This window comes from Myxocyprinus asiaticus, chromosome 46 (genome assembly GCF_019703515.2).
Source record: "Myxocyprinus asiaticus isolate MX2 ecotype Aquarium Trade chromosome 46, UBuf_Myxa_2, whole genome shotgun sequence".
NCBI classification, from domain to species: domain Eukaryota; kingdom Metazoa; phylum Chordata; class Actinopteri; order Cypriniformes; family Catostomidae; genus Myxocyprinus; species Myxocyprinus asiaticus.
The window spans coordinates 15,811,923-15,827,306 of NC_059389.1; the positions used below are offsets into that span (position 1 = coordinate 15,811,923).

A 15,384-nucleotide genomic window follows, 5' to 3' on the forward strand; every position below is an offset into this window, starting at 1 on the left:
AAGGCAAGTTCAATGTGCTGAAAAGAAGCAGATTTACATGAAGAAAATGTGACAGTTGTAATATTGTTTCCCCCTCTCTTATAAATGTCCTGTATACGTTCGTTGGCAAATGGCGCCAACCAGTGACCAAACGGAAGTTCCACCTAAAATTCAAATATTAAGAGGCAAATGAGATAGCGTGAATGTAAATAATAAATTAAGATGTTCCGAAATTAATAATTAAATAGTAATGTGATTTATTTCAGTACAGTTTTTAGTTTTGCAAAAGGGGAAATGCGGTGGTACCCACTATTTTCGTGTCACAAATTTGAATTTTAGAATTTGCCAACAAATAATCTTTTGGCGTAGACTTATGTTATCACCTTCCACATAATAGCACACATTCTCGAGTGAAAACACAGCAAATCAAATCTATTTGTATACAGAAATATGTTGCAAACTATCTGGACGTAACAACCGGCTTTTCCCCCCTCGCCTTTGGCTGAAATTAGTTTCCCACATCAGAGGAGAACAGCAGGAAGACAAGATATTTTTGTTCAATTAACGGAACAAGCCCCGAGTTAGTTCAATTACTTGACGCTGGAGGAAGATGTAAATTTAAAGGTTTAAATAGCTTAGAATGTTGCCTCGAGCGCCCGCACTTAATTTCCTTAATTTACAGGGGTTGTTGTGGAAGAGAGATGAGGGGAGTAATGGTTATCCAAATCATGTGCATCATGCCAAAACACTCTATATCTTAGTAACACTTACTATCTCTAATCTTGCAGTTGAGCTTATATTCAAGCAAGTCAAATAAAACAGCCTGAAGAAACAACAAAACAACATCCAGGATATCAATAACAGATATCTAAAACGTTCTAAATTCACATGAAGTCAACTCGTCTCAATGAAGCCTTTATTACATTAATATTGGGCCTACATTATTATTTTATAACCCATAATAGTATTGAAATTATAGTGTTCAAATTGAAATCTTATTATTTTAATTATGTAGTCACTTATTTTTCATGTATGTGTAATTCTAATAGCATTTTTAGAGGCCTGAACCAATATTTGCCTAGAAAGAAAACTGTACAATCTGTGCAACGTTCATAAATGCGTAAATAAATCTGAATACGTTCATATTTCTTCTGTGATGTTTCAGATGTTTATGAATGCTGCCCCTCATTAAACCACCACGCCATCTGCTGGACATGACTGGTAATTTCAAACATCTCAACAATAGACGGCTGCCTCCTCATGCAATTTAGAATTTTTTTTGATGCTGTTGCATTTTGTCTACAACTTCTTTAGAGTAATTCGATTTTCCAGAGTCTTTTTGTAATAACTTAATTTCTAAAAGTTACTTCGGAGCTTATGCTCCTGCCTCCGGGTCCTTCCATTCCAAAACCCAATCACACTGGGTGACTAATTTTCCTCTTTTCTCGTTTATTCCTTCCTTTTTTTAATATGATATTAGTGCTGAAGTATGAGAAATGAGGATTTTCTTTGTTCTGTCTTTCACGTGACAAATGGTAGCTGATTTGATGTGCCCTTTGAGTCTGTAGATTGTGAGAGAGAACAGAATGTCAAGGCCCCGGGGCCCTGTGAGGGGGTAACGAGGAGGTGGAGCTAAAAGAGCTGCAGTTGCTTCAGGCGGAAGAGAACTTACTGGAGCGGGAGGACAAGATGTAAAGATCAACACCACTTTTGACTGCTGTAAGAGGGGGTCGCCTTTTGTTTCCAATACTTGGGTATAGTACCAGAAAAAATATTTAAAAATGTAAATGAAACAGAGAACTTCAGCTCTTAAAGACTGCATTTAATAAAAAGAAGAGTTTTTTTTTAGCTGTTAGTTCACGTGTGTTTGCTTTGAGGCCATCTGTATGCAATTGTACTCCTAAATCTTGTCAAATTTTAACAGTTAAACACATTTAAAATTTATAGTCCCTCTCTTCTGGGAAATCAGAGCAAAAATATTGATGACTCATGTTGCACTACACAAATTTGTTCCCTTCTTTTTTTAAAGGGATGACCCTTTTGATTTGTTTCACCCAAACTTCCTCTTTCAATTGGAAATATGTCGGTTCATCAAGCGACTTGAAGGGGTTTTTAAGAGCTATCTTACCTTAGTTGCTAAATTCCTTTTAAAGATATAGTTCACCCAAAAATGTAAACATTTTCTCATCATTTACTCACCCTCGTGCCATCCCAGATGTGAATTACTTTCTTTCTTCAGCAGAACATAAACAAACATTTTTAGAAGAAAATCTAAGCTCATTAGGTCCATACAATGCAAGTGAATGGTGACCAAAACTTTGAAGCTCCAATAATCACATAAAGGCAGCATAAAAGCTTGAAATCATGATCGTCAAGGACATTGCTGATGTAAAGAGTTATAGTGAAAAAGGATTTATAATTTAGTCTGTTCTCACCCAAAATCGATTGGATCATTCAGAAGACATGGATTGAAACACTGGAGTCTTATGGATTACTTTTATGCTGCCTTTATGTGCTTCTTGGAGCTTCAAAATTTTGGTGACCATTCACTTGCATTGTATGGACCTATAGAGCTGAAATATTCTTCTAAAAATTTTAGTTTGTGTTCTGCTGAAGAAAGAAAGTCATATACATCTGGGATGGCATGAGGGTGAGTAAATGATGAGAGAATATTTTATTTTTGAATGAACTATCCCTTTAAGGAGCAGTGCAGCTCATAAAGGTGCAGGGTAAAATGTTCGGTAAACAGACTATAGAATGCAAATTTTGTATATGACGACTCCATGGGAATTTGCCCATATATCAAACAATACAGTGTGATTTACAGTGACATTGTCATCAACATAATGATCAAAACAACCACAATGGATCACCATAATTGTCTTTAAATGACACTAACTCAAAACGTCTGCAATCTTTTTCAACACTGTCTCTGCTGATTTTGAGGAAATTTCCATAGTGTGTTAAATGGAATGTTCTCCCAAAAATGAAAATTCTGTGATCATTTACTCATGTTACACTGATGTTTGTTGTTCCAAACCTTTGGCACTTTCTTTCTTCCATGGAACACAAAGGGAGATGTTAAGCAGAATGACAGCCTCAGTCACCATTTATTTAAAAGAGAATAGATGCAATAAAAGAGAATAGATGCAATAAAAGTGAAAGGTGACTGAGACTAACATTTCCTAAAATCTCCTTTGGTGTTCCATTTAAATTAACATTTATTCATTTGGCAGACGCTTTTATCCAAAGCGACTTACAAAAGAGGAATAATACATCATAAGCAATTCATTTTAAGGAGACAGTAGTAAAAAAATTGCTGCTTTACAAAGTTTCAACTGAATCAGAATAATAGTATCCAAGACAGATTAGAGTGCAACAAGAATATCTAATTCTTTTTCTTTCTTTTTTTTTTATGAGTGAATGGTCAAGTGCTCATGGAAAAGATGTGTCTTTAGCCATTTTTTGAAGACAGAGAGTGTGTCTGCTTCATGGAATTGGGAAGGCTATTCCACCAACGAGGTACAGTGAAGCCGGAAGTCCTGGAAAGTGATTTGGTGCCTCTTTGTGTTGGTACAACAAGGAGCCACTCATTAGCCGACCGCAGGCTTCTGGTGGGAACGTAGCTCTGCAGGAATGATTTCAGGTGTTCCACAGAACTACAGAGTTACGGGTGTGGAACAACATAAGGGTGAAGAACTGTTTTTTGGGTGAACTATCCCTTTAAACAGAACTGAAAATGCAACACTGTAATGAACATGAGATCTGCAGAACTTTGTGAATGTTGGGCGTTTAAATTCTGCAGAGCTTTCTGCAGAATTCTGTGGGCATAGATTAAGTGCAGTCCTCACAATGACTGATATTTTATGACATAATGACTTCATTATAACAACAAGGAAAGCAATAATACAGAGAAGCCAGCAGACTAATGTTAAAAGATGGTGCTAACATATTTATTGACATACAGAAAACTATTTAATATGAGGAGCAAGGAAATGACCTAATATGAAAAAATGTCATAGTAAGGCAAAAGTACAGTATATCAGATCATGCTGATGCATGACACACTGTAGACAAATTGTTGTTATACATTCACAATATATCAAATTTTTCTTATACCAGTATGGATCAAATCCAGCAAAAACATCTACCTGTCACTTTGCTAAAAACATCATCACTGCATTTTATATAGAGTGAATTAACACTCATATCTTTAAAAGTTAGACAACAGTTGCATTTGCACTGACCGTGCACAACTTTGCACTCCGTTCACCCAAAAATGAAAATTCTTTCATAATTTCCTTACCCTCATGTTGCTCCAAACATGTATGACTTCCTTTCTTCCATGGAATACAGAAGAAGATGTTAGGTAGAATGTTAGCCTCAGTCACCATTCACTTGGATTGCATCTTTTTTTCTTACAAAGAAAGTGAATGTTGACTGAGGCTAACAATCTGCCTAACATCTCATTTTGTGTTCTACGGAGGAAAGAGAGTCATACAGTTGTGTAACAACATGATAGAATTAATTATTGGGTGAACTATCCCTTTAACAGTATATAACATCATAGTCACACAGTTTTCTTTGTGATCGTTATCTGACACAGTACAGTACAACTTAGACACTCAGAGTAAAGTCTGTTTATTCTAGGCAGTCTGAGAAAAACATGTCACACTAAGCCAAATTACACACAATGTGAAAAAATGCACAAAGAATTTTGAAGTGGTTTGTTTACTCAATATGCATCGAATATGTTGTAAATAAGGGTGCTTTCACACTAGCACTTTTGGTGCGCACCCGGGTTCGAATGACGTCAAAGTTCGGTTCGTTTGGCTGATGCGCAGGCTCCCGATTGCAATTATTATGGTTAATGCATTTCTCATACCTGCTTGTCTCCAAATAAATTGCTTACACAGGCTCACGGCAGACAAACGCTGACACTCATCACATCATTACACATTCAATTCATCTGTTGCAGACAAACACAAGTGTCGTTCTATGCATGGTAAGTTTTGGTGGTAAATCCAAAGAGAAAAGCTTTAATACTTCACTTAACACAGTGACGTCTTCTCGAGTTGTTACCTATTTACAGTGGTAAACAGCCGGCGCTTGTACTCACGTTGATTATGCAATCAGACTGCGGTTCGGACCCAAATAATAAGGGTTGTCAATTTAACGTGTTAATTCAGTGCGATTAATTATATAAAAAATAATGCTTTAAAAAAATTAATTCAATTAATCATGTCCCCAGAGCTTAATAAGAAATATTCATACAAAGCGAGCAATTCAAGTTTGAAGTACCACCTGTTTTCTCCAGGAGGCAGTAAGCAAAAACTCCAACTGTACAGACAACGTGCAGCTTATACAGAGAACAAACCACACTTACTGAGAGCAGACAACACTAGACACACGTTCTTGTGCTCAAACACGGCTTGATGGAGTGCAAATCCAAACGCAGGGATCTCAAGACATGTTTTTCTAAGTTTAGGTAACTACGTTTAACTTGACACAGCCACCTAAAAACGATATGTTTATGATACAACGCAACCAAAGTGAGATGCTCCAAAAGCATCCGTCTGATGCAGGTTCATTGACGTATTCTTATAATAAGTCTGCCTCAGACTGATTGACGAATAAAACTGCAAAATGGATTGCTGTGAACTGAAGGCCAAAAATAGGCTTGGAAATAAACAATATATTGAATTCTAAAGCCAATTTTTGTTTTGTCTTATCAGTGCTTTACTCATCTGCCACAATAATGTATTGCATTTAAATTATCTGAATCATATATTTTTTTAAATATATATATATATATATATATATATATATATATATATATATATATATATATATATTATTTAAAGTTATTTAAATATAACTATTTATAATTATTTAATCATTCTATATTTAATTATTGAGGGGCTTTCTCAGAAAATGTTTACATATGCGATTAATTGTGGTTAATTCAATTAATTAATCGGCATACCATGTAATTAATTCAATTAAAATTTTTAATTGATTGACAGCTCTACAAATAATATGATGTGAACAGAGAACAGCAGTGGGAGGGTGAAGAAAACGAACTCGGGTTCGGTCCAAGCAATCGAACCAAGCGTGAAAGCACCCTAAGGTAAAAGCAAGGACCAGCCTGCAATCACTGAAATAATTATAGAGCGTGATTCATATTTCACGTTTATACTTGTTAATGAATAAACAACAATCTTAAAGTAATTAAAAAAAAACTTCACTTAGACAAAATGTGAACATCAAGCCAACAAGTTTTTGTAAAAAGGCCTTAGTACAAATCTTTAAACGGTTTGGAGTAGTTGAACATCAGAAAATCCATGTAGTAGAAGTCATACGCCCTCTGTCTTTCCATTGCATTTAGCTGTGCAAAGTATCTCCTTGTAATCTGTGAGGAAGTCCTCTCTGCATTAGGGTTCCTATCTTTAAAACTAGGAAATGTTAAATTGGAAGGAGCTCCAATGCTTCTCAAAAGGAAATTGGCCTCTTCTTCCAGAGTCTCAAATTTCCCGATAAAATCATAGTTGAGTAAACAAGGGCTGCAGAGTTGGCCTACAGGCTCCCAGTGGATGTCCATACCAACCGGCCGATGCACATCTAACAAATATTGGATAAACTCCTTGAAGGTCACCCCAGCTCCTGTGCGCAAGGCATACTGTGTTGCATTAGTACGATATCTTGAGATAATGGGCTTCCCAAACACCGGGTGGTAGTACGAGTTCGGACTCTCAAACTTATCCCGAAAAGCAGACACCAACCTCTCAAAAGGTTCCCTCAGGAAGAGGACTTTAGTGTAAGTCTCCAGACGCTTGATGATGCCCTTGTGGTCAAAGGAGTCGAGACGTTTAAGGTGATTCCCATAATGCACCTCGTCATGTTGGATCTCTCCAGTGGATGGGGTGAGACCTTGAAGCACCATGAGTACTCTCTTCCAATTAGAGCAGCCTGCTTTGGGCACCTCACAGTAGAGGAGTTTGTGGGTGTCCTCCACAAAGATACGGGACACATGCATACGGGTTATGGTCTGTTTAGTTGTTCCGCTTGTGTATTTGGCACATACCTCTCTCATAAGCCTCTGACGGAACTGCTGTACCCGGGTCAATCGCTCTGTGCTGTCCTTGGTAAAGCCAGGAGGGTTAGTGTTAGGCTGCTGTGTAAGTGGACCGCTCTTAAGGAGGAGTTTACGGTGGCTCTTGGCGACGTGAGAAGCAGTGATATCTCTGGGGTTGATTAGAGAGGAGCGCTGGGCCCAAGACAAGACTGGAAGTTGTACAGGGTGGGAAGGACTAGGAAAGCTGTCCTCTGCTGGATCAGAGACCTGTCTGTCATTGTCAAGACAATGAAAACACTGTCCCTGTTAGTGAGAGAGAAAATAAGGTACTATCAGCAACAATGAGTGGAGTTTACATACTGTATATAACTTCGGGCACTTTTAACACTGGGAACTTATAAAAAGTATTCTTGTTTTCACACTCTCACTAGTTTTTTTTTATTTTATTTTTTACCTTTTTTTAATTGTCTACTAACAATATCCAACAGTGTCATGCATCACAGGAGATTGTCATTTTTGTCATTTATTTCTGAAAATCATGAAAATTCCCACCTCAAAAGGAATAATTAACCAAAAAAGAAAAATTCTCTCATCATTTAATCACCCTCATGCCATCCCAGACTTTCTTTCTTCTGCTGAACACAAACTAAGATTTTTAGAAGAATATCTCAGCTCTGTATGTCCATACAATGCAAATGAATGGTGACCAGAACTTTGAATCTCTAAAAATCACATAAAGGCAGCATAAAAGTAATCCATACGACTCCAGTGGTTAAATTGATATCTTCAGATGCAATATAATAGGTGTGGGTGAGAAACAGATCAATATTTTGTATATATAGATATTAATATTTAGATCAATATAAGACTTAAATATTGTCCTGGCCAAATTCCCCCCATTGTCCATTCTCAATCGTGGCCTCCTAATAATCCCCATACATTAATTGGCTCTATAACTCTACTCTCTCCTCTCCAGCAATAGCTGGTGTATGGTGAGCGTACTGGCACACTATGGCTGCCGTCACATCATCCAGGTGGATGCTGCACACTGGTGGTGGTTGAGGAGATTCCCCCATACTATGTAAAGCACCTTGAGTGCCTAGAAAAGCACTATATAAATGTAAGGAATTATTATTATTATTATTATTATTATTTATTATATTGATCTGTTTCTCACCCACACCTATCATATTGCTTCTGAAGACATGGATTAAACCACTGGAGTCTTATGGATTACTTTTATGCTGCCTTTATGTGCTTTTTGAAGATTCAAAGTTCTGGTCGCCATTCACTTGCATTGTATGGAGCTACAGAGTAAATTATGAGAGAATTTTAATTTTTGGGTGAATTATCCCTTTAATACCCTTCCGCGGTGAAAACCAACGTGATGGAAATTTTTACGTTTTTTTAAAATAAAATTAAATGCAAAGGATAATTTTATAGCTGTTTCCTAAATATACACAATTAAATAATATTTTCACACTTTTTGCATAATTTGTCAAAATTACAGCTTGATTGGAAATGAATGACATATGACCTCAAGAGATATTCACCTTGATTTTTCTGTTTTCTTCAAACATCACTTGTCCTATATTTAATTTGAAGCATGCACTGAGACTTTTATTGACTAGACTAACTTTTGAGGTAAAAACAAAAATATTAGGGGCAAAATACGGAAATAGTTTGTTTATTTCACTCTTTGTTTACATTATCATAGTTTTAAACATGTAATAATTAGTATTTTTGTAAGGGCTTTTAATAGTGTTATATTGAAAGTCTAAGACAAGGCTAAAACAGTAAATCTATACATAAAAGGCATTTGATAAATAGCAAAAATAAATGATGAGGGACTGGTAAAAAGTGAGAACAATTTTGAAATATGTTTTTTTAAATAAAAATCAACCCCCGGGACATGAAAATGGCCAAAGTTGAAGAACACTCAGATATCTGTATTTAAAGTTTCTTGCTTTTTCAGTTTTTCAAAGTTAAATAGGGTAAGTGTCACAAGCGATTTTTTTTCCCTTGTATCTCCATCTTGAATTAGCAATGCTATTTCTTAACAACCTTTTTCAGAAGTGTGACAATTTCTTAACTGTTTTCCAAAGAGTAGAGGTGTAGTAGCATGGACAAAAATAACATTACATTGCTGTTTTTTGTCACAGTGTGTTGTCTGCACAGCTAAATAGCCAAGCAAACTGTGGCAATAATCAAATGTGCTCTCCCAGCATTTCTTCTCTCTATACATACAGTACAGTGTTGGGAGGTCCGATTTATTTTAGTCAATTGGTTTGTTTGGAAAGTTTATATAAATTAACCAGTTCAAGAAACAATTCACCAATTAATCTGAGCCCCTTCGCAGAAGTCCCTATGCAGGATTTAGGTCTTCTTTTTAATAGCGAAATATTTAGTTTATCACTACGTTTTTGCCTCAGTTACATAAATTAGTATGTTTTCTAGTTTTATTGGTTGTATTAAGTGTACATTTATCTGTTTAATTTTTATGTTGTTACCTTAATTGTTCATTCATTCACTGAAAAACATTGTTTTTACAAGTGTAAGATAAATACTGCTCAGATTAAATGATAAATTATAACATCTTGTAGTTATATATTTAGAAATATATTGCCCCCTCAAATAGCTCCAATATAGTTTGCTACTTTTGTTAGCTTGTAGTGTAGCTAAATACTTTTTTAAAAAGGTAGCTCAACTACTTGAAATTATGCGTAGCTTGTAGCTTGGCAAGCAACATATTCAAAGTAGCTTCCCCAACACTGGTCCAACTTTAACCACAAAGTGGAGCCAGTGCACAATAATTCCAGTAGTATGGCCCCTCGGTTCCTTTTACCATAGCACACAGCGTAAAACAGGCAGTTGTAAGCTAGAGCTAAAACCTTGTGATGTGTCACACAGGAGACAAATAAGCTTACCTTCCTCACTGACTGTACTTGGGTGAATATGACCTTTGCACCTGAGGGGAAAAGAAAGAGAGAAGGAATATCAGGATGACATTTCAGGCTTCTCCATTTTTACAACCCATGTACCATGAAAGTGAACTTTTGGGTCCAGGAATTTTCATTGGGCTGCTTACATTAAAAGCGTAACCAACGGAAAGCGAACTTTTATATTGACACCCGCAGGCCGCCCTAATGTGAAATAAAGTACCATATGGCTCAGTGAAGTTGTGTCCTTGCTCTTGTGTTCCTCATCTTACGTGGACAAAGTGAAGAGAAAGGATGGGCGGACGGAGGGAGGTTGACTCCCATGGTCGACTGCTAATGTTTATGTGCCAGTGCTTGCAGCAGCTCCAGATGGCCACCCAGCAGCCTGACAAACATCATCTTGACATCAAAGGTTATTGTGTATGAACAGAGGTGTCAAAATATACTCAGAAACATATTCATTATTATTCACCACAAGTACAGTCTGAAGTTCGAAGGACGTGCCTTGTTAACTGTATATTGCGTAAGTTTTCTTTAAAAATAGCATTTAGGTTAAATCTGTTGATTGTTCTGTAGTCTGAACATGAACAGCAAAAATACACATGAAATCTGATGTTTACAAATCCACTCAATATGTGCTTTGAAATCCGATTCAAATCAGATTTGTTTTTGTGAATTGCATTTGTAATGTAACTTAATTCTTCAGTTGTCTTTATATGCCGACAGTGACTTCTCATTCTTGCAGTTTGGCAGTGGAGCCAATCTCTTGCTGTTCCTCACTAACATGGTACTAGATGGACAGAATTTCACCTCAAGGACTCTGGCAGGGGATGAGATTAGAAGATGTCCTGAGTCATACTGAACTGTGCGGGTTTGCCAGAGACATCTCAATGCTGTGACACTGAACAATGGAAGAGCCCAGACTGGTATCGATTAGAAGAAAGCCATGATACTGTTCATTGATGGATTCATAGCAGGCTGCACCCTGACATAGGTTTGAGAGGTACAGCAGGTAATTTAGAGATCAGAAGAAGGGGCTGGGGAGGTGGTTGTCTTTTCAGGGACTCTTTTTCTGCTCTGATCTGTTCATACTTCAGTTTGCAAAATTCTTCATAATCAGCTCATTTTTCAAAATGCACTGTTCAGTCGAAGTTTTTGGCTGATTCAGCCAAAACTGTCTTCCGCATATATTCCTATACATTTACAAGTATGACTTTAACAGACAGCATAAGGCCTGGTCCACAATGCTTATTCGTGCAAACATTTACTGATGCTCAAGAAGGCAACACACTATATTAAAAAGCAAAGGGGATGATATCACATAATGTGTATGGACTTAATCATCAGAATTTATATCTGTTCAAAAGCCATAAATACAGATTATTTTAAAGACTAGCTAACTTCAATTAAGTGTTTCAAATCAAACTCTGATTATCTTTCAAAGACCCGATGCCACTAACCTGACCAAAGCTAGCGATAAGTTCTTTACTAGAAGTGCTCACTGGATCAACCAAGTGTACAAGTTTGTTTCTTAGTGGACTAATAAAAAAACTTCTGTGTTCTTTCTCTGGGAAGTTGCATAAAGCCAGGCAATCAGATTAGAGTTCGCCAGATTAATAAAAAGTAATTTCTAGTTTTGTGTGCAATATGCATCAGACGGTGAGTGAATGGACAGAGAGTGGACTGGCTGAGGCTGAGGCTAAACAAATGCTGATCACAACCAATTTAGGGTATAGAATGCATCAAGAAATAAATATAGGCAATAGGTTTGTCATATTTGTCCTCACTTCTGGAAATCAATACAGTCCATTGCATTGGTAATTAGACCTGCATGTAATCTGATGAGGTGGTTCCCTGTAATGAGGACACAGTATAGGTTGCAGATTCCCATAGAGGAGATTGAGAGTTTGAATTTCAAAGAGAATATGCAATATATTCATGGTCTTTCTTCTCTTTTATTCATAGATTCAGAATCCTGCTGGTGAGCCCATTTTTGTTCAGCACAATTTGTGTCATAATGGATTATCTCACTTAATCTGGCTGCAACACCACATGCTGCATCTGTAGCACATTACTGCATATACCTTCTTTTTACCACAACTTTTCAGAACAATAACGTGTCAAAACTAATTATATACCAAACGTACTAAATTATGCTTTGATTTTAGTGGTAATTATGCTCAATTATTGTTAATTATGAATAAAGTTTGGTTGAATGATAACTGTTTCTGCAAGAATTTTAAGGTTGTAAGGTGCTTAAGTTATAATTAAGCAATATCACACAAGCAAGAGCTTATTTCTATAAACAATAAGTTAACATCTAGTAACTTACATTTTAGACAAATTATGTGCAGTTATTTTGTCAATTTGTGCTCCACCAATGAAAATAGTTCCAAACGTTGTGTGTTGCCAAGCAACACATAGACTGACACCCTGTCTGGAACAACGGCAACACAAACAAGCAAAGTAAAACAAACAGTGAAGCATCCCAGTGCTGTTATGTTAAATATCAGCAGTCAGTGCTGCATGTCCATTTAGATTAGAGGACTGGGACTAACTTGTATAAAGATATACTGTACAGTATATCAGACAGACGGACAGACAGACAGCTAGCTAGATGGACGGATGGATGGTTGAATGGATGGATGGATGGATGGATGGATGGATACATGAATGGATATAGATGGAAGGACAGGCGGATGGATGGATAGGTAGGTGGATACGTAGATGGATGATAGGTAGGTGGATGGATGGATGGACGGACAGACAGATAGAGTGCATTTGGAATCATCACAGAATGATAAGATTATAAAACAGTTTGTAATCTGCACAGAAATGGCACAGCCATGTGCACTGACCCGACTACATGCAACTCTCACGCTCTGTGGGTCTGCAAGATCTCTTACTTGAGTGGGAGGAGGTGAACGAGACAGAGAGAGGAGGTGAAATGAAGGCAGGAGAGATTGTGTGAAAAATAACAGACCATCCCTGTAAACAGCTAATGTCTCTGCCGCTATGTTCCTCCCTCCCGCTGGCACTGGCAGATCACTCAGGTCTATTAGATCAGAGTCTCGTCAGAGACGGGCGATCTAAACGACAGGAGGCAAAGCAGGAAAGCGACACTGCTGCACAGTGGGAGTCGGCAGTAATGGAGCACCACAGACAGCCTTGCTCCCGATGACTTTACAGCTTATGAATAACTCAAATCCCAGGAAGATCTTCTAGAATGTTCTTGTACAGGCTTGTCCTTTATAAGGTTAAAATCAGATAGTGTAGAAATTAGAAATGTATAAAGGCTTCTTACAGTGGCCAATGTGCATTCCGTAATCAGATTACTTTTTGGAAGTAATAAGTAATGTCATGTTACTTTTTGAATTTACACCAAAATACCTCAGGATTTTCTCCCCTTTTGATGAATTATGAATAAAAGTGAGTGATGATCAAACATTACAATGACATATGGACGTTAATGAAACTCGTAATAATTTTTTTCCCTTTTTTGTTTTCTCCCCTTTTCTCCCCAATTTGGAATGCCCAATTCCCAATGCGCTCTAAGTCCTCGTGGTGGCGTAGTGACGCCTCGATCTGGGTGGCAGAGGATGAATCTCAGTTACCTCCGCGTCTGAGACCGTCAATCGATGCATCTTATCACGTGGCTTGTTGAGCGTGTTACCGTGGAGATCTAGCATGTGTAGAGGCTTCACGCTATTCTCCGCGGCATCCACGCACAACTCACCACACGCCCCACCGAGAGCGAGAACCACATTATAGGAGGTTAACCCAATGTGACTCTCCCCACCCTAGCAACCGGACAATTGGTTGCTTAGGAAGCCTGGCTGGAGTCACTCAGTAACTCTTGAATTAAAGACCCACCTTCATTTACAGACTTATTCCAATGTGATTAACTTCAGTAGTACCTCACCTGAGAGTGTTGGACTTTGGACTCAGAGACCAAGCCTCAAGCCCAGTCAAGCACACTCAAAGTGAAGCGAAAGTGCCATAGAAGAGACTCAAAATGACGTAGTTGCTTCAGTAAATGTGCTTTTAATGTCGAATTGCTGTCAGTTAAGTTTAGGTGTTGATTTACCTCTCATTTATCTTTTTAAACACTATTGGTTAGGTTTAGGTTAAAGTTTTAGGTAAGGGAGGTACATTTTACACATTAAAACATCTCATTTTCACCTTCAAAACCTTGTCTGATTACAACATAATTTCACTCGCTTTTGGCGCCCCCCGCTGGACATTTCACTGGAAACTGCACCCAAATTTTTGTTTGCAAAAATGGTACCATTGAAATACATTTCATCATGAGATCAGGGTGCTTTTATTACCTCCTATTAAATGAGAGACTACATGGAATAGTTTTACATTTTGAATATTTGTAAAAGTTAATTTATCACACCACAGGACTATTTATGATGAAATAGTGAGGATAAAAGGTAAAAAAAAAAAAAAACTAAAAAAAAAAACTTAAAAGATGGTGACAAGTCATATACCTGTATAGCACCAAAATTATACACTTTCCCTTCAATGTTCACATACATTTTAATTTATATGAACATGTAAAAATGCAAGATGGTAAAGTGATATGTTACGTGTCAACTGTTTTACTGCAAAAGAAACTAATGCAAGTAAATATCATTATATAAGGAGTTACTTTAATTAGGAGTAACGCAAAAATGTAACACTTTATTTTTAAAAGTAACATTCCCAAACACCGACAGTGACTAACCTTTAGATGTAATGATATCCACACAGTCTCACAACTTGTACAGAATTCGTAAAAGAGAGCAAAATTATAAGATATCGTATGACTTGTACGAGAAGTTACACATTTTATTCCAGTAGAGACCAACCAATAAAAAAAAAATTACATTTATTTATCAAATTTTAGCTAGCTTCATATTCTACATTTTATTTTAAGAAAGGAAATATGTGGATACATTTTTGTTACTCATTCCATATTTATTTATGCAATGCAAATGACTGATTTATGTGAATAACCTGTAATACACACTGTCAGAAAAAAAGTGCAAAATGTTTAACTTTAGGGGTACAATGGCTTGTCACTGGGGCAGTACCCTCAAAAGTACATCAGTGTACCCTTAAACGTTGGAACATTTTCGTACCCTTACAGCTTTAAGAGGCAAATATGTACCCTTGGTGACTAACTTGGACCTCAGTGATATGGTACTATAATGTATCCTTGGAAAAGGTGCAAATTTGGCCTTTTAAGGGTACTGCCCCAGTGACAAGCACTTTGTACCTTATTAATGGCAAATCCGTACTCAATAAAGCATATTAAAAACTGCCAACTTGATGTTTAATACAATTTATTTAATAACATGAAACATTCAATAATTTCACATTTCTCGCATTTTTGTTCACAAT

The 15,384-nt window shown here is 37.0% G+C and overlaps 1 protein-coding gene and 1 long non-coding RNA gene across 3 annotated transcripts in view; one reads left to right on the top strand and one right to left on the bottom strand.

Annotated features, from left to right (window-relative positions):
- The first annotated feature begins 1,555 nt into the window (after positions 1 to 1,555).
- LOC127436042 (uncharacterized) lies at positions 1,556 to 12,270 on the top strand. 2 transcript variants are annotated; one of them, XR_007896320.1, is made up of 5 exons: positions 1,556 to 1,698; positions 3,400 to 3,501; positions 6,006 to 6,109; positions 10,739 to 10,996; positions 11,959 to 12,270. It is a non-coding gene; the product is annotated as an uncharacterized LOC127436042 (long non-coding RNA). The 2 variants fall into 2 exon arrangements; XR_007896319.1 differs by having other exon boundaries at positions 10,739 to 12,270.
- LOC127436029 (carbohydrate sulfotransferase 8-like) overlaps positions 6,006 to 15,384 on the bottom strand; it is a 66,379-nt gene continuing 57,000 nt past the window's right edge. Inside the window, exons 2-3 of the mRNA XM_051689925.1 lie at positions 9,982 to 10,022; positions 6,006 to 7,357 (exon numbers count right to left, since the gene is read on the bottom strand). Of these exons, the coding sequence (XP_051545885.1) occupies positions 6,275 to 7,357; positions 9,982 to 10,022 (1,124 nt within the window). The 3' untranslated portion in view covers positions 6,006 to 6,274. The remainder of the gene's footprint in view (positions 7,358 to 9,981; positions 10,023 to 15,384) is intronic.